Source organism: Peromyscus eremicus, chromosome 16_21 (assembly GCF_949786415.1).
Source record: "Peromyscus eremicus chromosome 16_21, PerEre_H2_v1, whole genome shotgun sequence".
NCBI lineage: Eukaryota > Metazoa > Chordata > Mammalia > Rodentia > Cricetidae > Peromyscus > Peromyscus eremicus.
The window spans coordinates 10889683-10917206 of NC_081432.1; the positions used below are offsets into that span (position 1 = coordinate 10889683).

The 27524-nt window shown below is 37.7% G+C and overlaps 1 protein-coding gene across 1 annotated transcript in view; it reads right to left on the reverse strand.

Moving 5' to 3' along the window:
* LOC131926416 (solute carrier family 5 member 4-like) overlaps positions 1-27524 on the reverse strand; it is a 63597-nt gene that overhangs the window by 3261 nt on the left and 32812 nt on the right. Inside the window, exons 9-14 of the mRNA XM_059281817.1 lie at positions 23142-23277; positions 20720-20827; positions 14928-15078; positions 7198-7366; positions 5397-5612; positions 3267-3369 (exon numbers count right to left, since the gene is read on the reverse strand). Coding sequence (XP_059137800.1) covers positions 3267-3369; positions 5397-5612; positions 7198-7366; positions 14928-15078; positions 20720-20827; positions 23142-23277 — 883 coding nt within the window. The remainder of the gene's footprint in view (positions 1-3266; positions 3370-5396; positions 5613-7197; positions 7367-14927; positions 15079-20719; positions 20828-23141; positions 23278-27524) is intronic.

A 27524-nucleotide genomic window follows, 5' to 3' on the forward strand; every position in this document is an offset into this window, starting at 1 on the left:
GGTCCTACTGCAGCCAGGGTCTGTACTGATGTCCATGGCCCAAGTTACCACCAAAGGTCATACAGTGTGATCTGGGCAGCCACCTGAAGCCATATTGGTAACAGAGGGCCATGCTGCTGCTGGGAGTCATGCTGATCTGAGTGACCTGCTCTGCCACCTGAGGACAGGAGAGATTGCCTCCCCCACTCACCCACCAACCCCCACACACTGGCTGTAGCACTCAGGAAAGCAGGACCCACATCTCGCCTGGGCAGCACAGTAGAGCTTGCCCTGGTGCTATGGGCATGGGAGAGTTGGTCCTGCCCTTTGCTGCTGCCATAGGCAGGAGAGCTGGGCACACCCCTCGCCTGGAGCAAAGCAGGAAAGCTGGCGCTGGTGGCATGGGTACAGGAGAGCAGACAGGCTGACTAGCTAACTCAGCTAGCACCCAGGGCCAGATGTACGGCTAAGACTTGGCCCACCCCAACATCTGTGCTATCCATGAACTGCTGGAGTGGGTGAAGGGGTCAGCTGTGCGGAACCAAAGCTGCAGCATCTCTATGACACAGGGCAACAACAAGATATCCAAGAGTCGTCCTGGTGAGGGTCCAGCATTGATGGTGTAGCAGAAGCCCGAGACCTCAAACCAGTCCAATGTCTCATTGCAATGAACATTTGCATCTAAAGCTGTGTGGGCAAAAGGGTATGCTGTGTGATATACTGCAGCTTCCACAGTGAGACTTTTGTTTGTTTTCTTTTGGAGGAGAGGTTGTAGGTAGGGGTGGTGAGTGGATATGGAGGGATGGGGAGATAAGCGGGATTGGGGTGCATGATGTGAAATTCACAAACAATAAAAAGTTAAATATATATATATATATATATATAAATCACTCATCAAAGAAGTATTTAAATTAAAGTATTTCAAAATACTAGTTCTCCGTCATTAATAAACATATAAGGTTTTATATTTGTGTTAGAAAGTCTGTGTGGAAACAGGAATTATTATATGCTGTTGCAAAGAAATTTAACTCCTAATTATGGGAATTTAGAGAATACAGCAAAATTATATAGGCACTCGCCCTTCAATCCAACAGTCAAGCTTCTTCAAATCTTCAAATGGTATAGTGGGTCACATACAAATCTCCCCAAGACCCAGCTATACCACTCTTGGGCATATACTCAAGGAATGCTCAATCATACCACAAGGGCACTTGCTCAGCTATGTTCATAGCAGCATTGTTTGTAATAGCCAGAACCTGGAAACAACCTAGATGCCCTTCAACTGAAGAATGGATAAAGAAAATGTGGTACATATACACAATGGAGTACTACTCAGCAGAGAAAAACAATGACATCATGAGGTTTGCAGGCAAATGGATGGATGTAGAAAAAATCATCCTGAGTGAGGTAACCCAGACTCAGAAGGACAAACATGGTATATACTTACTCATAGGAGGATACTAGATGTAAAACAAAGGATGACTAGACTGCTACTCACAACTTCAGGGAGGCTACCTAGAAAACAGGACCCTGAGATAGACACAGAGATCCCCCAATGACAGAGAAATGGATGAGATCTACATGAGAAAACTGGACGTGAGGGGCAGGGGTAATGAAGGGCAAGGATCAAGGGAAAGAGAGTTTAGGGGAGTGGGAAATACTAGCTGGATCAAGAACAGAGAGGGAGAACAAGGAATAAGAGACCATGATAAATGAAGACCACATGAGAATAGGAAGAAGCAGAGTTCTAGAGAGGTCCACAGAAATCCACAAAGATACCTCCACAATAGACTACTGGCAATGGTCGAGAGAAAGCCCAAACTGACCTACTCTGGTGATAGGATGGCCAAACACCCTAACTGTCGTGCTAGAACTCTCATCCAATGACTGATGAAAGCAGATGCAGAGATTCACAGCCAGGCCCCAGGTGGAGCTCCAGGAGTTCAATCGGCGAGAAAGAGGAGGGATTGTATGATTGAGAATTGTTGAGACCATGATTGGAAAAAGCACAGGGACAAATAGCCAAACTAGTGGAAACACATGAACTATGAACCAATAGCTGAGGAGCCCCCAACTGGATCAGACCCTCTGGATAAGTGAGACAGTTGATTAGCTTGGACTATTTGGAGGCATCCAGGCAGTGGGACCGGGACCTGTCCTTAGTGAATGAGCTGGCTGTTTGGAACCTGGGGCCTATGCAGGGACACTTTGCTCAGCCTGGGAGGAGGGGACTGGACCTGCCTTGATCGAATCTACCAGGTTGAGCAAGGGGAGTCCTTGCCCTGGAGGAGATGGGAATGGGGGGTGGGTTGGGGGGGAGAGTGGAGGAGGTGGGAGGAGGGAGGACAGGGGAATCCGTGGCTGATATGTAAAATTAAATTATAAAATAAAAAAAAGTTGTGTGCAATGTTCTTCATTGTAGAATTGGAAAAATTTGAAACATACTTCTAAACAGAAATCTATGAAAAATTTTAATAAAAGTAAGACAAAACAGAAATACATGGTAATGAAACTGATACAAAGCAAACCTATTAAACACAACAGAAGTATTTGGAGTAATAGCGAACAGCCAATGAGCTTTGTTTCTAAAAGAGATTGAAATTAAGAGGCTAAAAATAAATTCCCAACCCAACATCCAAACTAAGTTAGAAACCATATCAAATAAAGGGACTCTAAATACTATAAATGGAAGGATAAACAAATGACAGAAGGTCACAAAATAAGACAGAACAATAATGCTCAAGAGAAACAAACCTAAAAGCTAGTTCCTTGATAAAAAAAAAAAATAGACTAGGTTAGTCTTAATCAGGATTTATGAAGGAATTTGCCTGCCTGGACTAGAAGATGTATTGGGAAGAATAGTGAGGAATAAGGGTGCAGAGGAGACCGAGTCAGATACTCAGGCGTGAGCAACTGAGACTGATTTGTTGAACACAATATGTAATTACAGACAGGACAGTCTGTAACTAATTATTATTTTGGCAGCTGGCACTCATTTTCATGGATACATGATGGATGGATAGATGGTTGGATGGATGGATGGATGGATGGATGGATGGATGGATGGGTAGATGAACTGGAAATGAATAAATGAATCTCATATTGAATGATCAGTAGCTTTAGATGTTGAGAACATGTTTTTAAATGTTTTAGTTTTATACACACACATTTAAATCTCAGCAGCTGAATCTAGAGAGATTAAAAGCAAACATAACCCATAAAAGCCCACACAGCCAAACCATACACAGCGTTCTTATATTAGAACAAATGTAAGCCAGATATTTTACCTTCTTCAAGAGCACTACCAACTTCTTCGTGACTTTCCTCTTCTGCATCTAAGTCAATCCGCTTTTCTGTGTTGTTCCAAAGACTCCAGCACAGGCGGTATAGCTAACCAGGGACAACACACAAGTTCATTAGTGATGGGGAGATACTTACCATGATCCAGTGATACCTTGTTTAGTATACAGTTTTAAAAACATAACTGTGCCGGGACTGTATAGGTTAAAGAGGAAAGGTGTCCCACAAACTCTGTCACCAAAACACACCAAACATTTTGAATGATTCTGTTTCTGGATCCGTCATGCTTAGATAGTATCTGTGAGCTGTTCTTGATTTCCACCTTTCCACGTGCCTTTCTTAACACACATGCAAACTTCTACCAACCGTGATTTTAAACTAAATTTGTTTTCATTTTGATTGCTATCATTTCAGATTTTCATGCTTGATCTGTGTGTTGATTAATACCAGCACTAGGGAGAGAGAGGCAAGAAGACTCTATGAATTCAAGGTTAGCCTAATTTATAACGATAATGTTGTCAAACTTATGCAAATTGGTCCATGATTTTCTTCTACCAGTTTGTGAGTATTTAGCTTTCTTGTTTGTTCTTGATATAAAACTTAAACGCTTTTATGTTATCGCTAAGATTCCCTTACCATATACTATAAACACTTAAAATATCATTCATTATATTAATCCACTTGATTTTTAAAACATCCTTCTTCAGAGTCCTTGAATTCTAACCCTGACTTGCACTGGCTTCATTCTAGACTTCCCCTGTTGCCTGGCGTACCCGTCACTGCTTTGGTAGGTGAGTTTGCAGCAGTTTTCATGGCTATCTGTGAAACAGCTCTTGATTCTGATCGGTCTGCTTCAGAAGTTGAAAGTTCACAATACATTTGATCCAAATGATGATCTCATTCATTCCTGAGACCAGTTCTTTAAAAGTTATGACTAAGCTATGAGTATTCCTATTGTCATATATCTTCATATTTACATTTTGCCTTGGTGAGTAGGTGTTTTCTTGCGTGCTTTTGTTCCATGCCCACTATCTAACGAAAGTGTTTAGTGATGAATTCTGGTAACATGTCACTGATAAAGTTTTTTGTTTTGTTTTGTTTTTAGCTGCTACATGTTTCAAGTTCCCAAAATGGACATCTTGAACTGGCTACTCCTCAAGCATATATGCAAATAGGTGCTACATTAAAGATTGTGAATGATAAACACAAAATACATAGCTGTATTATTACATGCTAGTAATAAACTGAAACATTGTTATTAAATAATTAGTATACATATTTTTAAAGGATTAGTGTCTCTTGTTTTAAAGACAAGTCTATTTTATTTTTAAATGATATTATAGGATAGTATAATATTCTGATTGTTTTTTCCTGATTCAACCATGTTATGAACATTTAAATATAAATTAGTGCTTCCTTGTTGTATATTTATTCTCTTACTGATAGAAATCTGGATTGCATCTATTTTTTTACTTAGAAACATTTGCAGAAAGACTTCTTATATTTCTTATTTTTGTGTATATATTTCTACATAAACTACTAAAGGTAGAATTATTAATTCATAGGTATAAGAATTTTTTAACAGCAAATACAAATTACCCTCTTACAAATCATAAAATTTACACATTCACCAACAAGTGTGGATTGTAGAAAATTTCCCACTTTCTTACCAACACTGAACATTTTTTTGGTCAAAAATGAATATCATATTTCCTATGTTCTTGCCCCTGTTGCTGTGTGCATTTTATCTCTATTCATGTTGTGGATGATATTTGGTTTGCCCCTGTGTCTGCCCAGTTCAGGTGCCTCTTCTGTCCTTGGGTATTTTGTGGTCTCTTAGGCAACAGCAAATGCTGTCATTCTGGTATCCTGAAACAGTGGTATAGAGCTTCCTCCAAGCTCCATTATGAGGATTTTGAATTCCCAGTTCATTCTCTAATCTCACATCTCCGTTCTCTGGTGTTTTGCATGTGCTAGGTGCAAAGCTGTTGTTTAGATGGATTCTAGCTCCAGAGTTACCCTGATTCCATTGCCTGAGCCTGTACAGAAGCCAGCAGTGCTAGGAAGGGAGGAAATGCGATTTTTAAATTAGCATGGAGTCATCACTCATTACTCACGTGAACATCAGGAATTGGTTTTGTTAGGTAGGAGATTCCCAGGACTAATAATACGGTCACAAAAAACACAATGATGGCAAAGTACATATAGTGCACTCCACAGATAATCGTTGGACAGTTACTGGGAGCTAAGCAACTCCCTGTTCCATATGCAAACTCTGTGATCATACGAATAAGGCCTATCACAACTCCAACCACTAGCCCCCAGAATGCTCCCTGAAAAGAAAAAAAAAAAAGAATGAAATCAGTGCTCAGAAAACGTGAGATCTTTGAAGTAAGCACAGTTGCCATGCTTTCTGCTCCATCAAGGAAAAGTAAGTGGCAAACCATGAAGACAGATTTTCAAAGAAAGTTTCAGATATGTCTGCACTCGTGGGATATTGTTGTCCTTGTTTCTCAGGTGCCAGAGCACTTTAATACCTGTTTGTTTTGATTTATGTCTATGTGTGTGTGCCTGCTTATTTGTAGACGTACCACATGCACGAAGTACCTGCAGAGGCCAGAAGAGGGTGCTAGATTTCCTGAACCTGGAGTTAACAGGCCATGAAGAGCGCCCAAGTGTGGGTTCTGGAAACCAACCTGGGTCCTCTGCAGGAGCAGCAAGTGCTCTTAACTTCTAAACCATCTCTCAGGCTCTCTAATGTGCATTTCTTTCTCTTATATTCCATTCATTATTGACAAATGATATTTGCATACACTTATAGGTACAAATAGTTTATATTATGATGTACATATTACAAAATGACTTAAATTATTTAATTTCCATACTTCAACATCACATTTTAATTTTTTTTTTAAACTCCAGAACTCTGCTGTGTACTCTAACCAAAGCTGAGGTTTTCTTCACTTTTGTTTTTCAATCTACAGGTTTAAACACTTGCTACTTATCTCTCCAAATAAGCAGATCTATGACTTACACAACTTTCAGGGCTGATAATAGGTATGTTTGACAAGTCAAAGCTTCCCTTTTCTCCCAGAGATCGATGGTATTGGAAATACCTGCGCTCAGTTCTGCTCTTGGGAACTAGCATGACTGGTGACTAGGATCATGGGTTCTAGACCGCAGGAGACCACATCTGAATCCTAACACCCTACTTATTAAGTAAGACATGGCAGGCAAAATAGACATCCATTTCTCCAGGTGTTCCTTAAATGATGGTTATATTAATAGGACTAACACTCATGAACAGTTCATGGATTAAGGTAATGGTCTGCAAGAATCAATCATTTATAGAACAATAGCATTTAACTTACTTGAGTTAGTACTAATATAGTAGATTTTTTTCTTGTAAACATTTTACATGTCTTAGTAGCACTCAAATAAGGTAGGTACCACTGTTGATTTTGTATTACAGGTTTGCATAATTTACTTGAGGTTGATATACTAAAATTGTAGAGCTAAGACCAGACCCTGGAAGTCTCTCCAAAATGTGTTTTAGTCAACACTTTGCCATGAATGTACGTAATTTATGAGAAATGTAAAGACTTTTCATTTGAGTGGGCACTGTATAGTCATACATATCTGTGAGGATTATAAATTGTGGCTTACCACAACTGAAGTTGAAATGGCCCTTAAGTGATAGACATAGGTTGGACAGAATGCATTATTTTTGAGATGGATTGTCACTGTGTTGCCCAGACTGGTCTTGAACTTCTGAATTCAAGATGTCTTCCTGACACAAGCTCCTGAATAAGATTCTGGAACTATAGGTGTGGGCCACTGCATCTGAGTAAAAGAATGCCTTTTCCCATCCCAGAAGAAGTTCTAATTTTTGCCTTGTTCTTGCAAATGTCCCCTTACCTGTTCATTGACTCTTTTACAGAAGATGGCAAGCATGAAGACGGCACCGACGGGAGACCCGATGTAGCTAGAAAATGATGCCATATAGTGGAACAGCTGTCCATTCTGTGATGCCTGTACCAATGGGACCCACAGGATGCTGATGACGATTAGAACGATGGCGAAGAGCCTGTCCGGGAAACACGGTGATTTAAAGATTAAGCAAAAGCATTATGTCGGTCTCCACTGCTCCTTAAGCTATTCTTCTGCTCTTTCATTAGTTTTCCAGGCAAAGTCAAGCTGCTTGACCTTGCATGAACCAACACCATGCCCAATGGGTACCTGGTAGTAAAATGTCAATGAATAAACTTCTTTTCAATAGCCACTACATTTTTATGTATAGCCTTAACTTCCCACTCACAAAATCATCCGAAACTGCAGTAATTAGTAGTTTGTAATATATACATCAATTAGAAAGAAACACTAGACTATTTCTACCTATCAGTAATCATTTGTATTATAAATAAAGCAGACTTATATTTTGGCTTTTTTCATAGCTTGAGGGAAATTGATCCAATTTGCATAGACTCAAATTAAAATATCAAGTATCTAAGAATGTTGCATGTCATGGCAAGAAATGCTATGCATGCATTTCCTAACTAGAGTATTGCAGCAACAAAAACAAATGTGTCAAAAATACTGTTAAGAGGTAAAAAGCTGTCAGAGGTAGCTGCGTTCTGTGGGAGATGACTTCATTTTTAAACCCTAGTGTCTTAAGTGCTTGTCAACAAACAATTTACTAGACAGTGTGTCCACCTGAGCAAACAGTAGTACTGGGATGCATGGGAGCCCAACTTGTCAGGGTATAGATGGATAAGTGTCCCGTTCAAACTTCATAAACCACTATACTCTTAACAACATTAGAACAACGAATAATGAAAAGTTTTAGCATAATGTCAAAAACATTAATGATTCAATTAACTATCCCCACCATATTCGTAACTATCACTGGAAAACAAACATGTGCCCCTCCAGCTCACCTAACTCCAGTGCCTCCTGTCACGTACATAATCAAACCTAAATCCGTGCTGTCAGTAAGTGAGCCTGTTTCGTGTCTCTTGTCTACCATGCTAAGCTTATGCTGTATCACTCTCACATGCCCCTATGTATTAACCTGTCTCTTTGTTTTCAACAAAAATTATCATATCCTGTCCACTGATTCTTGTATAGAAGATGGAAGGTAGAAGATGGATGCTCAAAATAGCTAGAATTTGATCTTAGGTGTTGGAACAGTTACAAACAGTGATTTAAAAAAAGTATTCTGACTAAAAAAAAAAAGCTCAGGTCCAGATGGGTTCACAGCAGAATTTTACCAAACTTTCAAAGAATATTACAGCTAATACTTCTTAAATTATTAAACAAATTAGAAACAGAAGAAATGCTTCCAAACTCCTTGCATGAAGCTAGGATTACTCTAATACCAAAATAATGTAAAGATACAACAGACAACAAAACTTATAAACCAATATCCCTGATAAACATGACTGAAAAAAAACTGCAATAAAATACTTGCAAACGGAATACAAACATATATCAAAACAATCATCCATCATAGCCAAGTTGGCTTTATCTCATAGATTCAGGAATAGTTCAACATACACAACTCCTAATTGTAATAAATCATATAAATGGACTTAAAGACAAAAGTCACATGATCATCTTAATAGATGCAGAAAAGGCCTTTACAAAATTCAATGACTTCATGATAAACGTTTCAGAGAGAATAGGACTGGAGGGAACATATCTTAACATGATAAAAAATTATCCACAACAAACTCATAGTCATCATCATCCTAAATGAAAGAAAAGTCAGAGCAATCCCATTAAAAACAGAAAGAAGCCAGGGCTGCCCACTATACCCACTCCTTTTCAATATAGTTCTGGAAGTACTAGCTGGACCACAAAGGCAAGAAAGGATAATTAAAGGGTTACAAATAGGAAAAGAAGAGTCAAACTATCCCTATTTGCAAATGACATATTATACATAACAGATCCCAAAAATTTCACCAGAAAAATTCTAGAAATAATAATAAAAAAAAAACCTTCAGCAATGTGGCAGGAAACAGAATCAAATCACAAAAATACATTAGTTTTTCGATATACCTACAAAAAACACCAAGAAAGAGATTGTGAACATGCTCTATCCATGAGAGCCTCAAAAACTTAAAATATTGTGTAATAAACTCAACCAAGAAGGTAAAAGAGCTCTAACATGAAAATGTTAGATTTCTGAAGCAAGAGATTGAGAAGACACTAGTAAATGGAAAGACCTTCCATGATCATGGGCTAGTAGTATTAATATTGTGAAAACGACCATCCTACCAAAAGCTATTTATAGATTAAAAGCAATCCCAATAAAAATCCATCTCATACTTCACAAAAATAAAAGCATCCTATAATTCATATGCAGAACCTTAAAGACCCTGGATAGCCAATGCAATTCTGAGCAGGGAAAAAAATTGATGGAGTGAAAATCATTCTATATTTCAATATATTATAGATCTATTTTAATAAAAACATTTTGTAGTGGCACAAAAACAGATGTGTAGACCAATGGAATAAAATAGAAGACTCAAACATGAGTGTATGTAACTACAACTCTCTGGTCTTTGACAAAGATGCCAAAAACATACACCCAAAGAAAGATAACATCTTCAACACATGGTAGTGGGAAAACTGAACATCATTCAAACATGCTGAATGATGAAATTAGACTCACAACTATTACCTTGCACAAAACTAACTACAAAAGATTAAAGAACTGAGTGTGAAACCCAACTTGAATTTCAGTGAAAGTGAAAAACACTGAAATTACTAGAGGAAAAGATAGGCAGTAACTTACATGGTACTAGTGTGGGAATGGACTTTCTCAATAGAACTCCATTTGCCCAGGGATTAAAGCTAGTAATTGATAGGCGGTACCTCATGAAAATTAAAAGATACTGAGACAATCAGTGGAGTGAAGAGGAAGCCTACAGAATGGAAGAGACTTTTTGCCAGCTATTCATGTGACATTGGATTAATACCAGAGTATAAAAATAACTTTTAAAAAAGTTTTTAAATAAGACACATTGAGAAAGTGAGCTACAGATCTTAATGGAAAGTTCTGAAAAGAAGAAATAAAATTGCTAAAAAAAAAAAAAGTATCTCAAAAATATTTATCAGCTCTATCAATTAGTGAAATGTAATTTAAAACAACTTTGAGATGCCATCTTACCCAAGTCAGACTGGTTAATATCAACAAGACATTCAACAACAAATTCTGGAGAGATTTGGGGGAACAGGAGCCCTTGGTGTTGGTGTGATTGTAAACTAGTGCAGTCATTTTATAAATCAGTGTGGGGAACTCTCAAAAAGCTAAAAATAAATCTACCATATGATCCAGATATACCGCACTTTGACATATGAGCAAAGAACTCAATACCCTACTTCACAGATACTTGATAAGCAATGTTCATTGCCTTTCTATCTACAATAGCTAGAAAATGGAAACAGCAGAAATGATCTTCATCTGACAAATGGCTAGTGAAAATGTGATATATATATATATATATATATATATATATATATATATATATATATATATATATATATATATACACACACACACACACACACACACACACACACACACACACACAAATGTCTCTCTAATTTGTGGTTCTTTATTTCAAATCATCATATGTGAGTATATGACTTGGAAAAATGGCAGAAAGTGAAAAGGAATATGGGAGCCAAGAGACTGAAGAAGGAACTACCTGGATATAGTCGCTATGTTGTGGGAAGTGAGAAAAATGAGCAGGCAGCTTTTATTGGGTAGTGGGAAGGGAGGTCAGTTCAGAAGTAGAAGGGAGTGGGGACAAATAACTCTGAGCTTGCTTGAAACAGCCTTAATAAGACCTCATATCTTTTTATATATTTACCTAAAATTACATATACTACATATATATGTTTGTGTAGACACATCTATTTTAAATGAAGTTGTGACAGTTGGGCTGACATAACTTTCTATGAGAGCCATAGGCTGTCATCTAACAAAAACCCCAGTGTCTGGCACAAAAACGCTCCCCCTGAGTTGTTGATCAGGGTAGTCCAGAAGATACATAAAACAATATAGGCTATTACTATTGCTGTTGGCTCCTTCCCAGAGGTAGAAGGTAAGGTCCTATTCCCCAAGACACCATAGATAGTCTCTGGACAAGGACTCAGAAGATTCAAGCTGGATCTAACCTGAAAGCCTCTTCCCTGAAGTCTATTTTTCCTAGTATTAAAATGTTCTGTGCAAGCTGCCAAGGGAGGGAAGCAATCAGTAGTCCTATGATACCTATGACTCACAACGACCAGCATGGCAAGATACCCTAAAGGTGCAAAAGTGGCACTCATGGTTTGACTGTAACCAACGGTTCTCTAATTGGACTTAAGACTGGCTCAATGGGGAGGAAAATTATGCCTGGTACTAGGAACCCAGTCAATTACCTTGGATTAGTAAGGTCATAGATCTTAGAGGAGAACATACTATACCGCTTAACTAAGCCCACAGAATTACTAACTGTATTCTATGTACTTATTTTTATATTCATGGGTAAGTATACATCTCACCCCTTATTAAAGAAGCTTTTCTTTGCAGCAGGTAGATTCAATTACAGAAAACAGCTGGTCAAAATGCAGTTATCAGGTGATCTTGGCATGCATATCTCCAGAGAATACATCTACAACACAAATCCTTACACCCAAGGCTCTGAGATTATCACAGAAGATTATAAGAGCCAGAGGACTAGAATATCCCTATGAGATTATGTGTCCTAGAAATGACAGGGAAGCTATACCCATGACATATGAACATTATTGCTGCCTAGACAAAACCTGAACAATAACAACATGAACAGACGTGCTAATACAGAAGGGGGAAATATCACAGTGCCTTTACCCCTAGACAAAGAACTATAAGCAATTAATGACTACTGAAAGGGAAAATTAGTCTTCCCCAGGGATGAGTCCCCTAATTAGTTATCAAGGGGTCAGACTTAAAATTATATACATAAAAGTGTCACTAACAGACTCAGCAGGATGTGTGTGTGTGTGTGTGTGTGTGTGTGTGTGTATAATAATCTAAAAAAAAGGCCATGAATTTGAGAAGGTGTATAGCAGGACATGGAAGTGCTGTAGGATGTTCTGTATGGCAAATGTGTTGCTGATTAGTCAATAAATAAAACACTGATTGGCCATTGGCTAGGCAGGAAATGTAGGCGGGACAAGGAGGAGAATAAAGCTGGGAAGTGGAAGGCTGAGTCAGAGAGACACTGGCAGCCGCCACCAGAACAAACAGCATGTGAAGCGGTAAGCCACGAGCCATGTGGCAAGGTATAGATTAATGGAAATGGATTAATTTAAGCTGTAAGAACAGTTAGCAAGAAGCTTGCCATGGCCATACAGTTTGTAACCAATATAAGTCTCTGTGTTTACTTGGTCGGGTCTGAGAGGCTGTGGGACTGGCAGGTGACAGAGATTTGTCCTGACTGTGGGTCAGGCAGGAAAACTCTAGCTACAAATGGTATCCAACGTGGTGGCAAGAGTTTCCACCTAAAAACTGAGAAAAAAGATTCTAAAACGGAGCTAAAAACAGTTCCTAATTGTCTCTCTCAAATGAGCGGCAGCTGCTGATTTGAGCTACTGGCGGGTTTCTAGCTTGTGCGCTCGACCTGCTGCTGTATAGCGGGAATGAGACCTCTGCAAGTGGCACATTAAGCTGCATGGTGGATTTAGCCTTTGCAGGTACAAAACAAAAAAAGTTTTCTGGGCTACACGCTGCTTGGATAAAAGCATAGACCCCCGATAGCTCCCAGAGCTGGTGGTAAATGTGGCCATGTTGGGAAGCTGAGGTGGGTGGAGCCAGCAGCCACAGCTGCTGCAGTTTAAAGCAATAGATTCACAATAAGACAGATTCAGATTTAATAGTTTACAATGTGTGTAAAAATGTACGTAGGCTTGAAAGAGAGAGAAAAAGGAATATATACAGTTATATAAAGAAATAAATAGTTTTTAAAAATAAAGTCTTTAAAGAGACAGTAAAGGTAGTATAAAAAATAAGCCACATAGAGATGAACATTACACAGAGAATCTGGATTGTGTTGTCTTTGGGATTTTTAACTGCAGAAAAACATTTGATCGTAAAAGATGTTGAGTTAAACCAATATGCATATTTTAAAGATACCTTGACTTCAAAGATACCTTGACTTCAAAATTTGGATATAAGGATATGTTGCTTTGGAAAAGAGTCTCTGCTTTTGTTCCCACAGAAAGCCAAAGGCTATGGATTTGTTCAAGATTAAGATACATCAGGTTTGACCAGCCAAGACCCCCTGAAAGGTCTCTGATGACACCATGGCCCAGATGATCCAACATCCAGAATGGTTTGAAGGCATCTGGCTCAGATGATACAGCCTCATGGACTATTTTATAATCCTAAAATTTTCTTTGTGCCCCCATAAGATACAGCACCCCCCTCCAGCAGGAAGTAGTAAGAGAAGCTACGCCCAAATTCCCCAATTATATGTAATTTTACTTTGTTAAGGTTAAAACCTTCCTTTTTGAGAAAAAAAAAAGGGGGGGGGGGAAGTGCTGTAGGATGTTCTGTATGGCAAATGTGTTGCTGATTAGTCAATAAATAAAACACTGATTGGCCATTGGCTAGGCAGGAAATGTAGGCAGGACAAGGAGGAGAATAAAGCTGGGAAGTGGAAGGCTGAGTCAGAGAGACAGTGGCAGCCGCCACCAGAACAAACAGCATGTGAAGCGGTAAGCCACGAGCCATGTGGCAAGGTATAGATTAATGGAAATGGATTAATTTAAGCTGTAAGAACAGTTAGCAAGAAGCCTGCCATGGCCATACAGTTTGTAACCAATATAAGTCTCTGTGTTTACTTGGTCAGGTCTGAGAGGCTGTGGGACTGGCGGGTGACAGAGATTTGTCCTGACTGTGGGTCAGGCAGGAAAACTCTAGCTACATGGAAGGGATTGGAGGTGGGAGAAATGGGGGTTTATGGGAATAAAAGGATGGGTAATTGTATAACTGTATTTTAATTAAAATAAATAATAACTTAAAAATTAAAATATATCTCAGTATTGATTCTGCTTGAAAATTAAAAGGAGAAAAGGATATCATGTTGGCTATTATTTCTTCTTGTTTCCTTCCATCTTACTGTCTTCAAGGCCCCCAGGCTACCAGGATCTATTGGGTTGACAAAACTCTCCAGGCAGCTTCTTGGATTTTATCTCTTTGGGGGGGTCTGTCTCTGTCTAGCATGCTCATCCTTTAGCGAATGTAGTTGGTAAACTTCCCTGTGTTAAGTATGTGGATGAGGAAGTTGCTCATCTCCATGTGGTATGCATAGAAACTGTTAAAGGAAACACAGTTAGCTATCAGACTTACAATGTGAAATATATCCCATTAAACATGGATGGAGTTTTGTGAAGATATGGTGTAGGGACAATGAAGAGGGAAAGGAATAAGTAAGTATGGCTAACATTTTTGTGTCTGTAAAGAGAAAGGTTGAATTGAACATTCCCCGATGATTCTTCCCATTGTAGAACTACATATTTAGTTTCACTGAATCCAGAGACCAGGGGTCTGTAGTTCCTATCTATATGCACCCTCCTCAGAGGAGTGCTAGGCAGAGACCAGGTTCCCTCACCGTCCAGCTATCAAGAGCTCTCTCTCAGATGCCTTCTTCCTCATCTTGGTGTAGAGATCCAAGGTGAAGAGGGTGCTGGCGCTGTTGAAGATGGAGGTCAGGCTGCTCATGAGAGAGGCCAACATGACTGACAGCATCAGGCCTCGAAGTCCTGGGGTCAGGAGAAGGTAAAGCTCTGGTTAGAGGGGATGTCATGGCTTATGAGTGATTTACTACATTAAAGAGTCAGTCATGCAAAGACAAAATGGTCACTTACAAAGTTATTAGATAATATAATTATCAGTGTACATCATCACTGAATTTTTCTTGGAAATTTAACCAGTTAAAGCACACAAAAGGTTTAGAAAGTCATTGAAACACAGTAGAGGTTCAACGTGTGTTGGATACTATGATTATTCATGTAAAGTGAATACACCATTACAGAATATTTATAACAAGGTTCAATCAAATTAACCATACTTGAATATAAAAAAACAATGTGGTAGTGAAATGCTTAACTTTTAATCTGAGAATTTAATTTTTAAAATACAAAGCCATCATGTGGCTAGTTAGTTTCTATAATTTAAAATTAGCTTAAGATGTAAATATCTAGATTTATAATGCAAATATTTTCTGAGGTTCATTGCTCAGATTCAGTTTAGTGTGTCTTTTGATACTGAATTAGTTTCTTAAAAAGAAGTATACACTTGAAACTAAATTTTATAAATTCAATTGATTCTGCTGAAAATAAAGTACTGGATTTTGCAAACTCTCAGTCTGAGAATTCTTCTCAAAATTTTACTAGTGCTTTTAGAGTGTCCTACAATGAGTTTTGACCATATTTACTCCAACCTCCAACTCTTTCCAGATTCATCTCCCTTTCTCTAACTACCCAACTCTGTATCTAAAAAAACCAAAACCCAAAAATATCGAGACCAAATTGCACTACCCAAACATTTTTGGATGTATTGTCTTCCATAGGATCATGCTTAGCTTACAACAGCTATGAGGGTTCATGCTCAACTCCCATATCTACGCTGGGCTTTGTCTGTCTGGGGATTTTGCAGATCTTGTACATGCTAATACAACTGCCTTGAGCTCTTATATGTAACTGCCCAGAAGACACTGTTTTCTTGTAGCCACTTGCTGCCCCTGTCTATCACACTCTGTCTTTACATTCTTCTATAATGATCCCTGAGTATTAAGAGAAGGGGCTATGGTTCATTTGCTCCATTTAGGACTAAGCATTCTGTAGTTTCTTATTCTATTTACCTTCTACTGCAAAAAGAAACTTCTCAGATTAAGAAATACATTGACCCTCTGTCAGATGTATAGTTGATAAAGATTCCCCCCTACCCCGCCATTCTCTGGAATACTTCATTTGATTATGTCATTTGCTGTATACAAATGTTTTAGTTTGTGAGGTCACATTTATTAATTGATGGTTTTAATGCCTGCACTATCAAATTCATGTTCAGAAAGTCCTTTCCTGAGCTGATGAGTTCAAGTCAATTTTCTCTGTCAGACTCGAGATCCTTGATCTATTTGGAGTTCTGTTTTGTGCAGATGATAAAAAGGGGATCTCACTGTATAGCTATCCAATTTGACAAACATTATTTTTAAAGACACTAACTTTTCTCCATTATTGTACCATTAGTCTCTTTGTCAAAAAAAAGATAGAAAGAAAGAAGAGAAGAGAAGAGAAAAGAAAAGAAAACATCGGGTGGATGTAGGAGTGTGGGTTTATATGTGGGTCCTCAATTCTATCCCTTTGATCAATGAGTCTGCTTTAGCTCTGTAGTATAACTTGAAATCTTGGACAGTGACACCTCCAGCAGTTTTTTGCTGTTCAAGATTATTTTGGTTATCATGGTTTGTTTGTTTTTATATATTTCCATATGAAGTTTCAAGTTATTTTCTCAATTTCTTTTAAAATCTGTGTTGGAATTTTGATTGGGATTGCAGGGAATCTGAGAATTGTTTTCGGTAGGACGGGTGGCTATTTTCATAATATTCAAAATTTTCATCTTACCTATTCATGAGTGTTGGAGCTCTTTCTATTTTCTGGTATCCTTCTACAATTTTTTCAGTACTTTAAAGTTTTTGTTGTATAAGTCCTTTAGTTTCTTACTTAGATTTCTTCAAAGATAATTTATTGAGGGTATTTGGAATGCTATTGCTTCCTTGGTATTTTTTTTTTGGTGTGTTCATCATTTGTATATAAAAAGGCCACTGGTTTTGTTGTGTGTTTAATTTGTATTCTGCAAATTTTCTGTGTGTAGTTTTTAATCGGTTAGAGTTTTCTAGTAGAATCTTTATGGTCTTTTATATGAAAAATCATCATTCACAAATAAACACTTTTACTTCTACTTTCCTATCTGTATTCTTTTTTTCTTCACTTGTTTTATTGCTTTAGTGAAGACTTCAAGTACTATGTTGAGTAGGTATGGAGAAAGTGGACATTCACATCTTGTTCCGTGTGTGTGTGTGTGTGTGTGTGTGTGTGTGTGTGTGTGTAGATACCTTGAGTTTTTCTTTGCTGAGGATTTTTGTTGTGGGATTCCTATATATTGCCTTTATTATACTGAGATATGTTCCCAGTAACCTTATTTCCTCCAGGAATTTTTATCACAAATGGATGTTGGATTTTGTTAAAGATCTTTTCTGCATCTAAGGAGATGAATGTGTGGTTTTGCAATTGTATCAATTTATGTGGTGAATTATGCCTATTAATTTATGTTTGTTGAACTATCCCTGCTTCTCTGGGATGAAGTTGACTTGATCATAGTGGATAATCTTTTTGTGGTGTCCTTTTCTGTTTATAAGCAATCCATTGAGAACTTTTATATTGATGTTGATGACAGATATTGGTCTGTAATTTTCTTTTTTGTTGTCATTGGGTCTTTTTTTGCTTTGGTATCATGATAATATTGGATTTGTAGAGGGAATTTGGAAAATATCCTTCCTTTTCTATTTTGCAAAATAGTTTCAGAAGTATTGGTCATAATTCTGGTATGATTCTACAGTGTATTCATCGGGCCCTAGGCCTTGTTTTTTAGTTGGGAGATTATTAATTATAGTTTTTATCTTGCTGGATGTTATGGTCTATTTAAATTATTCATTTAATCTTGATTTAACTTTGATAGGTTGGATGTATTTAGTTCATACATTTCTATTAGATTTTCCACTTTGATGGATTATGTGTTCTTAAAGTATATCCTTATGATTCTCTGAATTTCTTTCCCTTTTCATTCCTTATTTTATTTATTTGGACCACAGTTCTCTTTCTTCTGGATAATTTTAATGTTTGTCAATATTGTTAAACATTTCATAAAACCAATTCTTTATTTCATTTATTCTTTGTATCATTATTTTTTGTTTTCATTTCATTAATTTCAGCCCTGATTTTGATTATATATTTTTGACTATTTGGTGGGGGATTGTTGACCATTCTTGTTTTCTGAAGCTGTCAGGTACATCATTAAGTTATTAATTTGAGATCTCTTAAAATTTTAGATGTAGGTATATAAAGATATAAACTTTCTTCCCAGGGCTGCCTTCATCATGTCCCGTAGTTTTGGGTATTTTGTGTTTTCATTTTCATTCAGTTCTATGATTTAAAAACATTTTCTTGATTTCTTCTTTCAGCCAACTTGGCTGAGTAGTGTGTTGTTTCACTTTCATTGATTTGTGTACTTTCTCCCATTCCTGTGTTATTGATATCCATCTTTAATGTATAGTGGTCATACAGAATGCAAGATGTGATTTCAAATTTCCTAAATTTGTTGAGACTTTTTTTTTTTTATAATATGTAGTTTATTTTGGAGAAAATTCTATGATGTGTATTTCTCAGTGTTTGGATGGAATGTTCTATAGACACAATTCAGTCCTTTTGATTTATGATGCCACTAACTACAGAGTTTCTGTATTTCATTTTTTCCAGTTGATCCATTTATTGGATCGAGTTATGTATTAAAATTATCAATTATCATTGTGTTGGGATCAAACTATGATTTTTAAATCTAATAGTGTTTATTTTATGAAACTGAGTATCTCTTCATTTTGGTGCATATATATTTAGAATTGTATTATCCTATCATTGAATATTTCCTTTAATGTGTATAAAGTGGCCCTCTTTACTTCTTTTGACTAGTTTCGGTTTGAAGTCTATTTCATTGTATATTAGAATAGCTATTCCTGCTTGTTTCTTAGTTCCCTTTGCTTTGAATACTTTTTCCTAACATTTTACCCTTTGGTGGTGACTATCAATGGTGGTGATTGTGTTTCTTGGAAGCAGCAAAAAGATGGATGTTATTTTCTGCTCCAATATGATAGTTTATGTCTCATTTTTATGGATTTGAGAGCATTAATGTTGACTTATTATTGAACAAGGACCATAGAGGTGGTACTCAGGACTTTTCCCTCAGGCAAGGGGTTCTGATGGAGTTGAAGATATGCTTCTAGGATCCCTACTTGAAGAGGAGGCACTGTAGCCATGGGATGCGAATGTTTGAATGTAGGTCATTGCAGAGGGTAGAGTTACTGGTGTATGCCTAGTGACTCTATCGGGAGAGGAACAGTCCTTGGGTCATGGGGATGGATGGAGTTGGGGGCCTGATTCTTGTGTCTGTCCAGAAAGGGGCTCAAGTGTGCACAGTGGGAATGGGTAGAATTTATGGGGTGGGTGGACTTGGTGGTGGGAGTCTAGGATTTATGCCTAGGGATGGGGTCGGGAGGTAAGGGCCCTCAGCAGGGATGGATGTGTCTAGTGACATATGTTGGGCCTCCATACCTGACAATAGCATGAAAGAGGGGCACAGAAAGTCACACTCTGGGTATGTTCTTCTTAGGCAAGTCACAAGATCATCCATTATTGCATTTTCCTCTAGTAATCTAAGAATGATCCAGTATATAAATTTAGTGCTAAATGTTTACTTAAAGGTCATGTGCTAGAAACTACTTTGGAAGAGCAGAAATAATATGGTACCATCTTTCTTTAGAGGAGAAACTCTTGGCTTCCTGAAGACTTTGAGAACTGGATAGATAAGAGTCCTGGCAGGTGATATTGCTGATAAACCTTTATGGGCAAAGCTTGTTTTAAATCATTGTGAAAGCTTCACAGTTCAGCTACTTCCACCCATTAGTAATGACTCCAGGCCTCCCAGTACAGGGTAGATGGCATGCACACTGCTTTGAGTTTGGGGAGTATATTCCTTTTATCCTGAATATGTTTGTGTGTATCAGGGAGGAAAATTAGCACAAAACCGTTAGACAAGATCCCAGACCACCCAGTCACTTCTGAGCTCTGTATCTTTCTCTGTGTTGCCCATAGCAATGATCATTGCTGGAAATTTGAATAATCTGAACCTCATGCAGCCTATTATCTATACTGCAAAATTACAATGAGTTCCAAGGTGTGGGGCAACTGTGCTTACTTTACTGATGAATTATAAGATCCAAAGCAATGTCTGAAAATGGTATGCACTTAGGTATAAAGCATGTAGATTGAGAGGTATTGTTCTAAAGATGTCAAGGTAAATTTAACTTCTAGTCTCCTGAGTTTGCATATTTGTAACTTTTTCTTTGGCTAACAAATCATTTAATGCTAACTGAGCTGGGAGATAGTCTCTACCCTAAACAGTATCCTCTAACAGAAGTTAGCTCCTCTCCGAGATCTCCAGACCCAACCAGTGTGTGATTAGTAGACTGTGACTGATTCTCAAAAGACATCTGATGACTAGGACTGAATTCCTCCATAGCCCTTCCTCATGACCCATGTTTCCCTCTGAGACATGATATGGATGTTTACCAACCATTAGGCATCAATTCCAGGACCAGTGTAGGGTAGGCATAGTTGGTACAGCCAACTTCGGTGCCGCACTGTTTCACACACTCAGAAGGCACAACACAGGCCACCTTATCTAGAAAGAGATACAGTTCATTGAGCAGGACTCAACTCAATACAATCCGCAAACAGGACAGAGGTAAGATGCAAGATCATAGATGAGAGAAGCTATAATCACCTAGAAATGGATACTAAACTTTGAATTTCATACCATGAGTCTAGTTACTCCTTGCTCGGCACAGAACCTCCCACAGTGTCTCAAACTGGTAGCTCCCCTGGCACTGACCTGAGGGGCAGGGATCCCTTTTGGACATAGTTAGCATTAGAACAGACATGGGAGACATTCCCATCCTCAGATGAGACTCAGTTTTCTCAGAAGCAGTGAATTCTAAATATAAACAACACCTCCTCCCCTCAGGAAGCTACGTCCTATATCCAGTCACGCTTATCCAGTCCTAAGCATCTAAAGTGTTACTCACGAGGATCATCTGGGTGACAATTCAGTAGGTGATAGCATTTGTCACTTTGAGATGTGTACAATACCTTGATGAAATTTTAACTTGGAGCATATTATAATGATTGTTTAAAAAAAAATCTGATAAAGAACCACCTAAACCAAGAATACTTGAACACATTGACTTTTCAAAAATTGTTTTTGTTCATTTATAATTCTTGTTCACCAAGAAAGAGTATTCATGTATGCAGTATATCCATCTGTGTGTATGTGCATGTGTGTAGGCCAGAGGTCAGTATTAAGTATCTTTCTCTATAGCCCTCCTCCTTATCTTTTGATCAGCATCTCTCACTGAACCAAGTACTCACTATTTCAGCTGAATTATCTGGGTAGCAAGACATAGGATCCTCTTGTCTCTGCCTCCCAGGACTGGAGTTACACCATATACTTCCATGCCTGGCATTTTCCTGGGTGCTGGATGCCCATAATCAGATCCTCATGCTTACACAGCAAGATTTTTGAGGCAGGGTCTCTCCCTGAGCTTGGAGCCTACTGTTTTGGCTAGGCTGGTGGCCAATGAGCTCTGGGGATCGACCTGCCCCTGCCATTCCAACACTGGGGTTATAGATGCTTCACCTGGCTTTCATAGGGTTCTTGGGGTTCTGAACTCAGATCTTTATGATTTTGTAGCAGGCGTTTTACAGACTGAGCTACCTCACTCACCCTGAATAAATGTCCTATTTGACCGCTATTGAGATATTTTGGGTCTTTATTTCTACATTTAACATAATAATCTCAATATTTCCCAAAGCTTTGACACAGCCTTCAAGATCTTGTGTATGGTATTCTATAAGGCCGGGGTGGGGGAGTGGTTACAATCATTATTAAGCTATTCCTTGCCCCTTAGCTATGTCTACATTCTTCATTGTTATAAACAATAAAACAATGGTGCAAAGGATGAGATAATGGTCACTGAAGGTCATCTTGGAATTTAAATGAACCACACTTATGCCTAATTAGGAAAACACAGTGATTGCTGTGTAAGCTGGTGATTCCATTCATCAAAACAGATTGGCTGTATTTCATAGAAAAATAGAATAAAATTTCAAGGAAAAATATCAACAAGTATTTATTCTCATCTAACTTAGAAATTCCTTTTTTGCCAAACAACATGATTCTAAACATCAAAAAGGTATTTAATTTTGTGGTTGTCTCAGAGGGACCAAGAAGTGAGCATGCTCCTCTAAGACCTTCTTGGTCAAAAACATTGCTGCATCTAACCACAACAGCTCCTCTAACTTACCCTAGCTCAATTCCATTTCATCGCCCAGTACATTTCTGGACTATCTTACATTAAATCCACTCACGGGAACAGGATGCACAGTGTAGTGGTTTGAATAAAAATGGCCCCCTAGGCTCACAGGGAGTGGTATTATTGGGAGGTGTGGCCTTGTTGGAGGAACTGTGTCACTGGGGGTGAGCACTGGGGTTTCAGAAGCCCAAGCCAAGCCCAGTGCCACTTTCTCTTCCTGCTGCCTGCCAATCTGGATGTAGTACTGTCAGCTGCTCCTTTAGCACCAACCATGTCTGCCTGCATGCCACTAGGCTTCCCACCGTGTTGATAATGGACTAAACCTCTGGACCTGTAAACCAGCCCCCATTAAATGTTTTTCTTTATAAGAGTTGCCATGGTGTTAGTGTCTCTTCACAGCAACAGAACCCTAACTAAGACACATGGTTTCAAATGTCTACAAACAGACAGGCAAAATTTTGAAGTGATACAGAGAAGTGCCAAATTTGCCAAATGTTCCACCTCTGACCCTTCCCTCCGAAGTGCCTCTCTCCATCTCTCATTCTAACGTATCAAAGTTGTTCTTATCTTGAAAACCACAGGCATCAAGCATAGGAGAAGAGGATGCGTGCATCCATGGCTTGCCTGTGTACAGAATCCGGCTGATCATCCCTGGCATCACCATGAGGAACATGGGCAGCAGCTTCAGGTAGCCACAGAGGATGCAGGCAGCCTTCACATGAGACATGTTCTTGCCACACAAGCAGCGCTGTACAATGACCTGCCAGGAAAACACAACATACTAGTACAACAATCCAGTAATGACTTCCAGGAGAGTGAGACTATATTTTTCAAGTTTAATTTCATAATAAGAATTCATATTGTTGGCACTGGAGAGATGGTTCAGTGATGAAGAACCATCAGTTCAGTTCAGTTCAGTTCGCAGCAGCCATATGGTGGTTCACAACCACCTATGACTCCAGTTCCAGGGGAAATGGACACTCTCTTTCAACCTCCATGGACACCAGATATGCACATATTGTAATATATACATGCAGGCAAATCATCCATACCCTTGTAATTAAGATAAATAAATCTAAAGACATTTTTAAAAAATGTATGGTTAGTGGAAATCAATGGATGTTGTAGAAGCCTCAAGATTTGAATTACTACCAAGTCTGCAGTATTTGACCTCTGTGAGTCTTCTGTTTCTCATCTCTACAGTAGGAATAGTTCTCACAGGATGTTGTAAACATTTCATACAATGTGCACATGACCCCTTGTAAATAGAAAATAATATACATTATCTATTATTAAAGCATGGTTATAGCACTCAGATTGTAACACAACAAGGCAGCCCGCTCCTCAGTGTACAGATTTGCCACTACTGGTGCTGCCATAAGCTGTGTGTTCTTGTCTTGAACATTGTACCCATCATCATTGTCCTTGTTATTATCAGGTAACTTACTTCTAGGCAGTCAAGCCAGTTCCCATGGAAACACTGTAGTCAGGAAACCAAGAGAAAATCACTTTGAAACATTTATTCCTTGATTTCTTTAGACTATTCTGAAAACTCATCTAGTTATGAATTAAAAGTGATAGAATTGATGGGGTAGGTGTTCTTATAATATCATAATTTCTACTTATGTGGTTTTTCACTAATTATTTTCCTAGAAAGAAGAGTAGAATTTCCAATGATATCATAAATCCATGACATTTTTCTTTTCAAGGTCCCTCAGAAGCTATAGTTGCCTTTTTTTCTTAATTCTTTTTTTAAGGGAAAACAGTTCAATAGGAACACAAGCAGGAACATTCAGTATCACAAAGTATATTATTTTTAGAGGACCATTAAAACACATGGAGGATAAACACAAGTCAAGGATAAGGAGGGAACCCAGTCTACAGATTACCATGGTCAGGTATCACATCTAAGTGGAAATGTAGGACCATTTAGGTAAGGGATTCAGAAATTAAATACATTAAGTATATGTAGAATAGAGATGATCCTGTAAATCTGAGGTGAAATGGTGTATTTCTTGCAAGATCTGTTGAGAAAAATCATTTATTTCATAGGAAAAACACAGCCATTGATTCATGACATGCTAAAACAGATGTCAGTCCTACTCAAGTTCACCAAGACTTTCAGGAAGAAGAGACCTTGAAAACACAAAGGCAAAAACCAAACCAAGATGATATAAAAGGAAATATATGGGTCAGGAGGAGGAGGAGCTGGACAAACTTGGGAAAGAGAAAAATAAAATCAAAATATATTTAAAATTTCTTCCTTCAGAGACTTAAAGTTCTTGTCATACAGGTCCTTCACTTGCTTAGAGTTACCCCAAGGTTATTTGTGGCTATTGTAAAGGGTGATGTTTCTCTGATTTCTTTCTCAGCCCTTTTATCACTTGTATATAGGAGGGCTACTGATTTTTGGGGGGTTAATCTTGTATCCTGCCACATTACAGAAGGAGTTTATCAGCTATAGGAGTTCCCTGGTAGAATTTTTGGGGGTCAGTTATGTATACTATCATATCGTCTGCAAATAGTGAAAGTTTAACTTCTTCCTTTCCAATTTCTACCACTTTGATCTCCTTTTGTTGTCTTTTTGCTCTAGCTAGAACTTCAAGTACTATATTGAATAAATATGGGGAGAGTGAATAGCCTTGTTTTGTTCCTGATTTTAGTGGAATCACTTTGAGTTTCTCTCCATTTAATTTGATGTTCGCTGTCAGCTTGCTATAAATTGCCTTTATTATATTTAGGTATGTTCCTTGTATTCCTGATCTCTCTAGGACCTTTATCATGAAGGGGTGTTGGATTTTGTCAAAGGCTTTTTCAGCATCTAATGAGATGATCATGTGTCTTTTTTTCTTTCAGATTGTTTATATGGTTATATTGACAGATTTTTTTTTATGTTGGACCGTCCTTGCATCCCTAGGATAAAGCCTACTTGATCATGGTAGATAATTTTTTGATATGTTCTTGGGTTTGGTTTGCCAATATTTTATTGAGTATTTTTGCATCAAAATTTAAAATTGTTTTGAATAATAAAAATAGTAAAAAACAAACAAGCAAAAGACACCATAACCGGTTATAAAGTTTCACAGCTTATCCTCACAACACTGAGCCTGACTCTGAATTCACTTCAGCTCATGAGCTTTATATAGTATAGTCCAATTATTCCTTGGTTTCTCACATGCTGAGGCTATACACAGTGATTTCAACTAAATAGTCCCCCTCTTGGGGTATATACCATAAATGCAAAATCTTGCTATATATATACATACATATATGCTGAATATATATATATATATTTATATATATATATTTTTTTTCCAGGAAGCAACAGAACCAAGAAAGATCTTTGAAGCTTTAAAGACAAAGTCAAGAGAACTGGAGGAAAATATTTCCTAAAAATAGATCAGAGGCTAAGAGATAGAAAAATGGGAAAAATATAAGGCCAGCAGAGATAGGATAACAAGCATGTCCATAAACTGCTTTCTCCACCCCCTGCCACCGATCTTTGTAAGCATCTTTTTGAATTCTATGTTAGATATATCACTTATCTCCATTTCATTATGAACCATTTACAGATATTTTACTTACTATTAGTTGGAAAATCTTTTCCATTTTCTACATTTTTTTCAATCCCTCTGTGGGTTTCTGTGTATTAAATAAAAGAGCCAGCTTTCCAAATTTAAGTTGACTGTTCTTGTGTGAAATCTGTTTCTCTCATCATCCAAGAGACATTCAGGTACCCTGAACTCTTTGTAACACCCACTGTTTTGTTCTTAGTATATTAGTTGTATATTCCACCAAACTAGAAAATCTGAAAGAAATGGATAATCTTCTAGATATTTACACACTACCAAAATTAAACCAACATGAAATAATATTTTTAAATAGACTCAAACACCCAGTGAAATAAAAGCAATAGGTAAAAATAACCCAACTAAAAAAGGTGAGGGCTAAATGGATTCAGTAAAGAATTCTACCAGGCTTCAAAAAAAGAACTATTACCATCATTCCTCAAAATATTCCACAAACTAGAAAAGGAAAGTGTATTTAAAGTATTGCATTGATACCAAAACCAGACGAGGAATCAAAAACTACAACAACAGAAAAGACAATTATAGGCCATTATTTCTAAAGAACACAGATGCAAAAATTCTTAATAAGATACTTTCAAATCAAATTTAAGAACACATCAAAAACATTATTCATCATGATAAAATCAGTTCATCCCAGAGATGCAAGGATGATTCAATATATGTAAATCAATACCTATAATCCACCAAATAAATAGACTAAAGGACAGAAACCACATGATCTTCTCATCAGAATCAGAAAAGGTCTTTGGACAAAATCTAACATCTCTTCATAGTAAAAGTCCAGGAAAGAGCTGGAAAGAGATGGCTTGGTGGTTTAAAATATTGGTTTCTCTTTCACAGGACCTAGTTTTGAGTTATAGGACCCACACAGTGGATAGCAACCACCTGTAACTCCTGTTCCAGGGGGTATGATGTCCTCTACTGGCTTCTGCAAGCACAAGGCACACATGTTGTACAGATATACATGCAAACAACCATACACATAAAAATAAATAATAAATACTTTGTTAAATGTCCTGAAGAGAATAGGGACATAGGGGACATATCTTTTATTTTCACTTTGTTTTTGAGATTATAATATAATTACATTTCTCCTTTCTCTTTCTTCCCTTCAAATTCTCCTATATATCACTCTTTGAGCTCTTTCAAATTTGTGGCCTTTTCTTTCATTAATTGTTATTGCATGCTATATATATGCACATACAACCACCTATAATAAGATCTGGTGCCCTCTTCTGGCGTGCAAGCATACATGCAGGCAGAACACTGCATATGTAATAAATAAATAAATCTTTTAACAGAAAATCAGGATGAAGAAAAGGATGTCAACTCTTACAACCCCTGTTCAACATAGTACCTCAAGTGCCAGCTAGAACAATAAGACAGGTGAAGGTGACAAAAAGAATATAAGCAGGTA